The sequence below is a fragment of the Vulpes vulpes genome, chromosome 2 (assembly GCF_048418805.1).
Source record: "Vulpes vulpes isolate BD-2025 chromosome 2, VulVul3, whole genome shotgun sequence".
Classification (NCBI taxonomy): Eukaryota; Metazoa; Chordata; class Mammalia; order Carnivora; family Canidae; genus Vulpes; species Vulpes vulpes.
This window is the reverse complement of record NC_132781.1, coordinates 13,609,995-13,622,135: the sequence shown is the minus strand read 5'-3', so window position 1 is coordinate 13,622,135 and position 12,141 is coordinate 13,609,995. Positions and strand designations below refer to the sequence as shown.

Sequence of the window (12,141 nt, the reverse complement as noted above, 5' to 3'; positions counted from 1 at the left end):
GGCAGCTGCCAGCACAGCCTAATTAATCCAGCAGCCGTGGTGGGGAAGAACATGACACTTCATGACTGAAAAACAAGCCTAAAAATAGGCTCCATCTTTCTTCCAGTGCCCCTCCACCCTCACCCCTGCTTCCCTCCCCTCATGGGCTTCATGGGGAGGCATCAGAGAGATGCTGCAGATGAAGAGAAAATGCAAGGGGACCAAAGAAAAGCCCCATCCTCACATGATTCTGGGCGATGGGTTTTATTTAGAATTGCTATTCCAGAGACTGATTAGTATCTTGCCTCCTTTCCCTGGATGCCAGTTGAAACCAGGATTTTTGAAGACCAGCCAAGAAATACCACTTATTTGGTTAACTGAACTGGATCGAAGGCCCAAGGACAACGACCAAATGTACTAAAGTATTAGAACTAGTGTAACGTTCCAAGCATATTAGGCAGCTGCCAAAATGTACTGTGCACCCAAAACTGTAGAGAGAGCCAGATCATGGAGCACCCCCACAGTCCCTGGGATATGACAGGCCAGCAAGAAACAAATGGATTTTTTTTTTAAAGATTTTATTTATTTATTCACAAGAGACAGAGAGAGAGAGGGGCAGAGACATAGGGAGAGGGAGAAACAGGCCCCCTCTAGGGAGCCCGACATGGGACTTGATCCTGGGACCCTGGGATCATGCCCTAAGACGAAGGCAGATGCTTAACCATTGGAATGGCCTTTTAAAAAGGCATTATACCCAATTTAAAAATGGGAAAAGGGTAAGAAACATGTCTCCAAAGAAGACGTAGGAATGGGCAGTGAGCTCAAGAAGGGATGCTCAACGATCATTAGTCATGAGGGAAATGCCAATGGAAAGCGAGATTGCTTCACATCTAAGAGGATGGCTAGAATCAAAGAGACAGACAATACAAAGTGTCAGTGATTATGTGGAGAAATTGGAATCCTCACACATTGCTGGAGGGAATGCAAAATGCAGCCGCTTTGGAAAGCAGTCTGGAAGTCCCTCTCCTCTCTCAGTGGTAGTCCAAGCCTGGACCTGGAAACTCAATGGGATACTTATGGTTGGCATTTGGGGATAAGTGATAGAAAAAAAGGGACAATCTGGACCTACCCATGGCTGTTGTGGTGACAACAGCAAAATGAAGCATCTGTTTGCCGTCGTGGCTTATTGGAGCTGCCCTGATAGTTGCCCCTTCCCAAGCCTGCAGATAATTCTGTGGGTCACTAACATCCCTCCATGAAATGTCCTTTCTGCTCAAGTCAGACCCCGAGAGAAGGCTCTGCCTACACAGACTTTGAGTAACTCCAGGCTCTAACAGATGCTTTGGTAATAGAGTGATAAACCAATATCTAAATGTGATTTGGCCTCCCATATAGATTGACGTAAGGAAGAAATTCCACTTGCCAGCTCATGAATTCAGGTTCACAGGACAATGATATTTCTTGGTGTAAATTATTAAATAGGCACTAGGACATCTTGGTTAATGCCAGTTCAACTCTCAGAACCCACTTTGCTGTGGCTGGTAAAGGGGTCTATAAGATGCCACCCGCAGTGGCATAAGGGTTCTCCAGAGCTGAAGACATTTGAGAATCAACAGTTGTAGGAAGATGCTTTTACTGAACTCCCCTTATCTGCATAAAAGCAGAGCCTCCTGAAAGAATTCAGCTGTCATAATGCCCTCCCCAGGAGTTTCCCAACCAAAGAACACTGACTCTTCTCACTAAAGATGAGGAGCAAGAAGATAAGAAATTGCCTAAACAGACAGTCACAAAACTATCTCCTATCCATCCACCAAAAGCCCTGTTTATTTTTCATAAAAGCCATTTGTTTTTCCAGAAGTGCCTTTTCTCCCCCACCTCTATTAAAATGGTATATAAGCAGGCAGCCTGGGTGGCTCAGCAGTTTGGTGCTGCCTTCAGCCCAGGGTGTGATCCTAGAGACCCGGGATCGAGTCCCACGTCGGGCTCCCTGCGTGGAGCCTGCTTCTCCCTCTGCCTGTGTCTCTGCCTCTCTCTCTCTGTGTCTCTCATGAATAAATAAATAAAATCTTAAAAAAATAAAATAAAATAAAATAAAATAAAATAAAATAAAATAAAATAAAATAAAATAAAATAAAATAAAAATGGTATATAAGCCCCAAATTCTAATTGCTTATTTGAGTCTCATTTTTCTGGGTGGTCCCATATACACTGACAAATAAAACTTCGTCTTTTTTGCGGTTCATCTGTCAATTTCAGTTTAATTTGCAGTCCCCACTGACAGAGCCTAAGTGGGCTGAGAAAAGCTTTTCCTCCCTGACATCACACACGAGATGGACAGATGAATTCACAAATGCTAGAACCAGTCAGCCTAGCCTCTACTCTGATCAAAATGCAAGGGCCATGTCTTACTTATTAAGAGATTCTCTCCAATACCAGAACAATTTGTTATGCATTGTAAGGTTCAATAAATACCCATTTAATGAATTTCAATTATGAAGCAGCCTGGCCAACACGACAGTCCCGAGACCTGTGCATGCAGGACACGTGAATGCAAAGTGGCTCCAGTTTCTGAATATCAAAGTAATGGATTTAGTTTTATTTTATGATTATGAAAATCTGTCTTATTATTTTATAGCATGTCACATATCCATTTTTTTTTTCTTTTTCTCTTACTAAGCCATAATCTCCCTGGTTCTAAGATATGTGCCATACTTCTAAATATTCCAAGAGCCATTTATTTATTTATTTATTTATTTATTTATTTATTTATTTTTATTTTTTATTTTTCCAGGAGCCTTTTAAATTCTAAAATGATGGACCTGGTTCAAATTTGTGCAAAGAGAACGCAGAGTACTTTTCTCCTGTGCCTCATTGGTCATTCATTTATATGCTGGAGGTAAGTCAGGATAATGTCCGCAACTTACTTTGAGCATAGAAAATTAGGGTTGAAAAGGATCTGAAAGGATGCCCAGTTTAACCACCTAGTTGATGTTTAAATCTGCTCAAGGACAGCCCAATAAGTGGGTGCTCTGCTCATGCGGAAGCATCCCCAGTACCAGTGTAATGACTGTAAGGCATCCTAGTATGTCTTCACACAGCTCACATACTTACATTCCTTCCTTAAACTGAGCCTCGCCCTTTCTCCTGGCATCCTCATCCCTTGCTCTTGGTCCAACTGGTAACTTTTGAGGTCTTATAGAATATACAGGTCTAATTCTTTTCCCACCTGCCCACACCTTTACACAGCCTGGGTCTAGCTTTTCTATGTTAAATATCCTTGGTTTCTTCAGTCATTCTTCATACCACTTGGTGGCTTTCTTTTTTTTTTCTTTTTCTTTTTTTTTTTTTTAATTTTTTTTTAATATTTATTTATGATAGTCAGAGAGAGAGAGAGAGAGAGAGGCAGAGACACAGGCAGAGGGAGAAGCAGGCTCCATGCACCGGGAGCCCGACGTGGGATTCGATCCCGGGGCTCCAGGATCGCGCCCCGGGCCAAAGGCAGGCGCCAAACCGCAGCGCCACCCAGGGATCCCACTTGGTGGCTTTCTAATCTTAAAATTCATATGAACAATTTTGGAAAAAACTGAATAAGAAGAAGGGACTTGACCTACCAGATTATCAAGGCTCTTTATAAAGCTATGATAATTAGGAGTTTTAGGATTATAGTCTCAAAATCAATTTTTATTTTTTAATTTTTTTAACATTTTTATTTTTTAAAAAAGATTTATTTATTTATTTGACAGAGCGAGCGAGAGGGACAAGCAGGGGGAGTGGCAGAGGGAGACGAAGTAGCAGGATCCCTGCTGAGCATGGAGCCCCATGTAGGGCTCTATCCCAGGACCCTGGGATCATGACCTGAGCCCAAGGCAGACACTTAATTGACTGAGCCACCCAAGTGCTCCCTATTTTTGTTTTTAAGAGAGAGAGCACTTGTACATGCACAGGTAAATGGAGGTTGAGAGGAGGAGGTAAGACGAAGGGCAGAGGGAGAGAGAGAATCTTAAGCAGGTGCTACACCCAGGGTGAGCCTGTCCCAGGGCTCAATCTCACAACCCTAAAATCACGACCTGAGCTGAAATCAAGAGTCAGATGTTTAACTGACTGAGCCACTCAGGCACACTTCAAATTCTATTTTAAAAACAACCTGGTTGGCATTTTAATTAGATTTGCATTAAATTTATAATTGATTTGGGAATTGATGGCATCTTTATAATATATTAGCATTTTCTATCCATGAACCTTGCCACTTGTCCAGGGTTTTTTGCTTTAGTTTTTATTTTTCTGGTAAGCTTTATGTGGAGCTTGAACTCACCGCCCCAAGACAGAGTCATGTGCTCTTTTCAGTGAGCCACCAAGGTGCCCCACTTCTTTTTAAAGATTTTTTTTTAAGATTTTATTTATTCATGAGAAACACAGAGAGAGAGAGAAAGTCAGAGACACAGGCAGAGGGAGAAGCAGGCTCCATGCAGGGAGCGCGATGTGGGACTCAATCCCGGGTCTCCAGGATCACACCCTGGGCTGAAGGTGGCGCTAAACCACTGAGCCACCCGGGCTGCCCAGGTGCCCCACTTCTGTCCAGGGTTTAAGAAAATGTCCCCCACCAGGACACCTGGCTGGCTCAGTCGTTGGAGCATGTAATTCTTGGTCACAAAGTTGTAAATTCGAGCCCCATGTTGGGTGTGGGGCCTACTTAAAAAAAATAAAAATGTCCTACACTAATGTTTTATATTTTTCTCCAAAAAGATGTTTTATATATTATATATTATACAATATTATATATTGTTTTATATATTGTAGATTTATTACGGAGTAACTTTCAATTTCTTTGCCTATCCTTTTTTACTATAATGGAATTTTTAAAAATTATATTTTCCATTTATTGTTCCTGCTGTATAATAATAATGATGATTTTGTACATGGATTTTTTTCCTCCCAGCAATCTTGCTGAATCCTCATATTGATGTTAACAGTCTTGTTGAGTCATGATTTATTGTTATTATTATTATTATTATACTCAGGGGTATTTGATCTGCAAATGTCTTCTATAGGCTTTTCACATCTGTATTCTTCAATGAACTTGGTCTAGAAGTTTCCTTTTTGCACTATTATTGTCAGTTTTACTGCCGAGGTCCATGTGGTAGACCCTGCCAGTTACCTTCCCAGGAGTCTCCATTTATCTCCTCCCTTCCTTAGAATCATATTATAGCTCTTAGACATCTCTCTTTCTCTTTTTAAAGATTTTATTTTTAAGTAATCTCTACACCCAATGTGGGGCTCAAACTCATAACCTCAGATCAAGAGTCCTATGCTCTACCCACCCAGTCACCCCGGATCCCCTCCTGTTTTCATCAGGGAGGAAAATCTTACATCTCAATTGGCCAGAACTAGGTCACATGGCCATCCATTGCTGCAAAGGTGGCTGGAAAAGTGAGTGTGGGCATTTTTACCCAATAACATATTTAGAGATTGTTACATTTCTATATAATGAGGAAGTTGATTTGCTGTTGTCTGTTTCTTATTGTAATGCTTTGTAAGCAGCAAACAGCATCTACAGGATACTGATTTTCTGGTATTGAGATTGATTCCTAGCCTAGTGTGTAGTCAGTTTTTGCACATTTTCATGTGTGTATGAAAATCATGTTAGTTCTAGGTTCTATTAATGCCCACTAGACCAAAGTTCTAATTCTGCTGTTTACATCTGCTCTGTGTTTGCTAGATTAATTTGATGATTTGCTCTAACCATTTACTAAACAGTTATGTTAAAATCTCCCATTATAACTTTAGGGTACCTATGATTTTGTCAGTGTTGCCCTATATTTGTTGAGCTAGGTTCAGGTTTAGCATTTAACTCATATACCTTTATTGTGACCACCATATTTTGGTTTATCTTACCATCAAATCTCTGTTTTCTGTTGACCATGCTTTTTATAAGCTTTTCTCTGTTCTTCCACATTCTATTGGATTGATCACATTTTCTGTTGGAAGTTATGTGCTGCTTTACTATTTTTTTAGAGGTTATCTTTACACTTTGCATATGCACACGTGTCTTAAAGGTTTTTTTTAATTAATCAACATTTCTCTCCCCCTCTTACACAATAGTAGCAATTTAAAATGCTTTTACTGTAATTACTACCCTCTCCTCTTCTGCTATTCTTGTCCATTATTTAAATTCCACACATAGGGGCGCCTGGGTGGCTCATTTGGCTAGGCATCTGCCATTGGCTCAGGTCAGGATCTCAGAGTTCTGGAATCCAGCCCCGCATTGGGCTCCCTGCTCACCAAAGAGTCTGCTTCTCCCTCTCCCTCTGCCCCTCCCTGTACTCGTGTTCTCTGTGTCAAATAAATAAATAAAATCATTAAATAAATAAATAAATAAATAAAAATAAATTCCACAAATATACTCCCAATTATTCATTATTAGTATTTTAAAAACATCCTATGCTCATGCAGATTTGCCTATATGTTTATCAATTTCTTTTTTAAAAAAAGATTTTATTTATTTATTTGGGAGAGACAGAGAGAGAGCGAGCATGAGTGGGGGGGGGGGGGGGGTCCGAGGGAGAGGGAGAAGCAGACCCTCCGCTGAGCAGGGAGCCCGACTCAGGGCTCAATCACAACCTGAGCCAAAGGCAGATGCTTAACCTACTGAGCCCCCCACACACCCTTCACTTTCTTTGCTTCTTACTACCTCTAGATTCTCCTCTCCTCTTTCTTGGGTTCCATTTCCTTTTACTTCAAGTACAATCTTTAGTAGTTCTGTCAACACGTGACTCTGAGTGGTACTCTCTCAGTACTCAATTATCAAGAATGATTTTTGTGCATGACTCTCAGCTCAACTCCCCATTTGTAGGAACCCAAAGCCTCATTTCCTGTCCCTTTACGGGCATGATATTCCCCTACGTGTCAGTTCTGACATATCCCAGCTTCCTGAGCATTAGCTCATCTGCTTTCCACTCTGGCTTGCATTTCCTCTTTATTTCTCGTACCTGAGGATTTCCCTTTCTTTGTTTTGAGCTCAGCTTTATATTGTTATATTTCATCCTGTGTTTGTCATAGGAGGTGGGGGGGAGGGTCCACATTAATCTTTTTAGTTTCTATTACTGGAAGTCCAGATATTCTATTTATAACAAATTTCCCTCTTACTAATGTTTATTATTCTCCTTTAAAATAAACATCATATATTTTGATAGAGAAAACAGACATGACAGAGACAGCTGGACACTTCTTGCTCTGCTTCAGGAAAAGATATAAAGTTTTCTCAAAATTTTTTTGAATTTGGTACATAGGGAACATTCCCTAAGCAATAATTTGGGAAAAGGCAATCATCTGCCAAAAAAATGGAATTTCCCATAGGTCTCTATCTATTTTCTTACATGGCCCTCACTTCTGTTTGCTCGACCGAGGTGACTCCCACTCAATATTTGATTTTCACCCTCCACACTAAGAATGCCAAAGCAGCATATTGAGAATCTAGTCTATGTAAGGAAGTCATCCTCAGGCCAGTCCCAGAGCTCAGCAACTCTTGCAAATCAGCAGCTGGCTGGAGGCTGAACTGGCTCCAAATCCTGGGAATTCACAGCTCCTAATAGATGAACAAGATCAATCTCATTTGCATTTCATCGTGACTCAGGAATTCCCTGATACTGCATCCCTGGGTAGATTAAAACAAGCCAGTTCAATAGCCCAAGGACCTTCACTGTCAGGATAATGCCCTAGAGATTTCCAGACATCCTAGTGACAGGATCCAAATGCTTCCCCATCAAGAGGGAACAGTCCACTTCAGCCTGCTGGAAGGTGGAGGCCATGAGAATATGGTGGAATCCTAATACAGCTCCTTTCAGAAATGTCTCATGGTCAAGACACAGAGAATGAGTAAATATTCATGAGTGTCAGTGTCATTGAATAAACTAAGGCACTGTCCAATTATTATGTTCAAAATGCGTTCTGAATAATCACATATGGGCCAATAGGAGAAGCCATAGGTGAGGGTAAAGAGTATTCATAAAAATGAGAGCAAAGACTGAACCAGTCATACACTGGTTCACTAGAGCAGACAGATAATTTCAATAAAATGTATTTCATGTGACTATACAAATGTCATGACCCGGATAAGAAGAATGAAAGAAAATGGGCTGGAAAGGGGTAGAGGGCGGGGAGAAGGTCAGACAAGCCCCAGTAGTCAACTGTGCCATTAATGGTAAGAAAACAGCAAGAGAGTAAAGAATACCCTCTGCAAAGCTGATGAGTGTTGGTTTATAATCCTTGGTTCTTTATGCTTCCAAAGGAGCAATGGCAACCTCTACCTTGGGAAGGATGGATCCACTTGAGAAATGGAAACCCCCTCAGCATTGCATATCACTTTGATCACAGGTGACCATTTATTGGTGTCCTTTGCAAACACCTGAGCAATCGCTTGGCAGTACGTGGAAGGTGAACCAAGTCAAGATCCCGATGGCACACCGCCATCTTTGGCACCCTTCTACAACTTACAGGCAAAGCCATCTCTTTCCCACTGCTAACACTGACCGAAGGGGAGAAGACAAAGTTCTGTAGTCCTGAAGACCAGATTTCATCTTAACATGTCATCCAAGGGATGGGAAGGTAAGAGGAAAGGTCCCCTTAATGAAAATGCAATTGAGGACGATTTTGCAGAAGGCAGGGGATTCTGGTTTTGGAAGCAACTAGACCGGTGGATGGAAAGGGCAGATGTAATAACTTTCCAAGTCACCTTTTTAACCCAGACACAGCACCCCCGTCAGCCCTAAGGGTAGGGCTGGAAGGCTCCTGTGTGGTGGGAGAGCCCAAAGGTGGATGTCCAGCTGCCATGACTTACCTGTTGAGATACACTCGCTTCTCAGTGAACTGCCCATTGCCGTGGTGAGGATCCTCAAAGGGTTCATTCTGGACGACCTCCACCCCTTCTCCTCGGTCACTCTGTTCGTGGCTGTGCTTGCTGATCATGTACAGCTGCCCGATTTTGTACTACAAAACACACAGTGACAGAGAGGTCAGCCTCACTGCTTGACGTTGACAACACCCCCCCTTCAGCAGGCGCAGCAATCAACTACAGTCAACACTTTCTGCCAGAAAAGAAGGCAGACACATGGGCCTGGTGTTATTTTTCCTCCGGAGCGAAGGGAAGAACCAGTTGTGAGTCGAGTGTAGAACACGGCGTGTTCCCGTGAATAGTTTGCATCGTCAGGGTGATGCTTGCCGGGGTGGCTGGCAGACTCAGGTCTAGCAGCCCCCCAACCCACGGGCAGCGGCAAGAAGGCAGGAGCCCTGGAGTCACCCATTCCACTCTGGCCCTATGGGGTTAAATGGTGCTAACATCCTATTTTGTTTGCCAACAAACAGGCCAGGATGTGTTATTTCTATCCCTTTTCTGCCTAATTAACTGCACTGCTGGGCCCAAGAGGATTAGATGTCACCTATCTTTTCCGTCACCTATGTCAAACCATTCAACTCTCTGTCCCCTGGAACAGCAGTTCTCAAGGGTGGCTGGACACCAGTAAAACCTGGAAGCTTTAACAAACTCCAGATGACCCGGTCTCCCCGCCCATGAGTGGAACCTGTACTCCATAGGCTGATCCACAAAGAGGAAAGTCTACTGCATCCTTAACATCCGTCCTGTGCGATTCCACCCACAGTGTAGAGCCTCCCAGCCTGAGGTCCCAGAAGCCACAGGTACTTACAGGAAGATGACAATATGGAGCAACATGCAATGTGAACATTCTCTGCCCTGGCTGCATTTTTGTGTTATTCTACTTTCCTTCCTGCCTCTCTGAAAACCTCAGGGCCAATAGGCATGTCTTCCCCCAGTGAACTTTCAAAGTGGGCAAAACTCATTTGGTGGAGAAAATAGGGAGACAGAGAGAGAGGAAGGAGGGAGTAAAATGATTTTTACAAGAGGGATATCTGCTCAGGGCCAGGAAGCAGGATGATGCCACCCTTCTGTGGCTCCTCCTGCTGATTTGGTGGGAAGGAACACACACATTGTGTCCCATCATCCAGGCCCCTGCAATGGGGAAAAGAAGCCTGAGTCTGCAAGAAAATAGTGATGGGTTTTTCTGGGTTGTTCCCCAAAGAGCCCAGGCCAGCAGGGATGTAGATCTCCTGTCTGTCCACAAGAGAGATAAATAGATTTTATTTTATTTTATTTTATTTTGAGAGAGAGAGAGAGAAATAGATTTTAAATTGAGGGGGCAGGTGAAATGGACAAATGAACAGTGTCATCAGTTCTAAGAGACCAAGAGGACACACACCTCCAAATGTCCCTCTTTCATTGTGAGGCAGGTGCAGAGAGGGGAGTGGAAGAAAATCAGAAAACCTCTAGTCTGAGGGCAGCCCGAAGGGCCAGACCCAGTGACCATGACATAACCGACATAAAGGACAGCAGCAGGCTGGTTATCTCGAAGGGCAGTACTACCTGTGCCACAGCCCTCCCCAGAATGATCCGCACTTAGAATGTTTCTTTTTTTTTTTTCACTTAGAATGTTTCTAACGTGAGTGTGTGTGTGTGTGTGTGTGCACGCGCGCACACGCTTGCATACATGCATGCACACACTATGCACATTTTGGGGAAGAAGGAGTGCTGAGGATAAGAGGAGGAAAGGGAGAGAGAGAAATCAAAGATAAAATCTATCTTTGAATGTATTTTCAATCAGCAGCTTGACCTGCTTCCCCCTAGTAAGTCTGGCTCCTACTTTTGCTCGAAAAGACTAACTGGAACTCTTTCAAGAAGGAAGACAGTGGGGCACCTGGGCTGGTCAGTTGGTTAAGCATCCGACTCTTGGTTTCGGCTCAGGTCATGGGGTCTGAGATCAAACCCCATGTCAGGCTCTGTGCTGAGCATGGAGCCTGCTTGAGATTCTCTCTCTCTCTCTCTCTCTCTCTCTCTCTCTCTCTCTTCCCCCACTCTCTCTCTCTCAAAATAAATACATAAAATCTGAAAAGAAAAGAAAAGAAAAGAAAAGAAAAGAAAGAAAGAAAGAAAGAAAGAAAGAAAGAAAGAAAGAAAGAAAGAAAGAAAAAAGAAAGAAAACAGTAAGAAAAAGTTTACAGTTTGGGGATTCTTGAGATACACCCTGAGCTCACACTCCACCTTATGCAGATGGGCACACACGCCTCTAACAGGAAGGATGCTCAGCTACCCACAGGGTGGAGACTTCACTGGCAATTGCTTTGTCCTTGTTGTTCAAAAAATAAATGTATGACTAGGATGGAATATCATTTAGTCACAAAAAAGGAATGAAGTACTAATATTGATACTGCTTAATGGGTGTTATGGGTTGACTTCTGTTTCCCCAAAGTCCTACATTGAAAGCCCAGTAATTCAGAATGTGACCTTGTCTGGAGACAGTCTTTACAAAGGTCATCAAGTTAAAATGAAGTCCTTAGGGTGCACACTAATCCAATAGGACCAGTGTCCTTACACACAGGGGCAAGTTGGACACACAGACACACCTGGAAGGAAGACAACATGAAGAGGCGCAAAGAGAAGACAGCCATCTATAAGCCAAGGACTCACTGGAATAGCTCCTTCCCTTCCAGCCTTCAGGTAGAACCAACTCAGCCTGTTGACGCCCTGATCCTGGACTCCCAGCATCCACAACTATGAGGCTATAAAATTCTGGTTGTTTGGGGTGCCTGGGTGGCTCAGTCGGTTAAGCATCTGCCTTCACCTCAGGTCATGATCCCGGGGTCCTGGGATGAAGCTCCACATTCGGCTCCTTGCTCAGCAGATTGCCTGCTTCTACCACCACCCCCTGCTTGTTCTCTCTCTCTCAAATAAGTAAATAAAAAAAATATATTTTTTAAATAATCCTGAGGCACCTAGGTGGCTCAGCGGTTGGGCATCTGCCTTCGGATCAGGGCATGACCCTGGGATCTGCATCAAGTCCACATTGGGCTCCTTACGGGGAGCCTGCTTCTCCCTCTGCCTATGTCTCTGCCTCTCACTCATAAATAAATAAATAAATAAATAAATAAATAAATAAATAAATAAAATCTTTTTGAAAAAATAGGTAAAAATAAAATAGGAATCCTGATTTAAAAAATAAAATAAAATAAAATTCTGGTTGTTCAATCACCCAGCCTGTGGTGTTTTGTTATGGGCGATCCTAGCAAACAAATACAATGGGCACAGGGTTCCCTTTTGAG

General features: G+C 42.8%; 1 protein-coding gene across 1 annotated transcript in view; it reads right to left on the bottom strand.

Annotated features, from left to right (window-relative positions):
• Positions 1-12,141, bottom strand: part of PITPNC1 (phosphatidylinositol transfer protein cytoplasmic 1) — a 264,181-nt gene that overhangs the window by 119,037 nt on the left and 133,003 nt on the right. Inside the window, exon 2 of the mRNA XM_025999614.2 lies at positions 8,813-8,961. Within this exon, the coding sequence (XP_025855399.2) occupies positions 8,813-8,961 (149 nt within the window). The remainder of the gene's footprint in view (positions 1-8,812; positions 8,962-12,141) is intronic.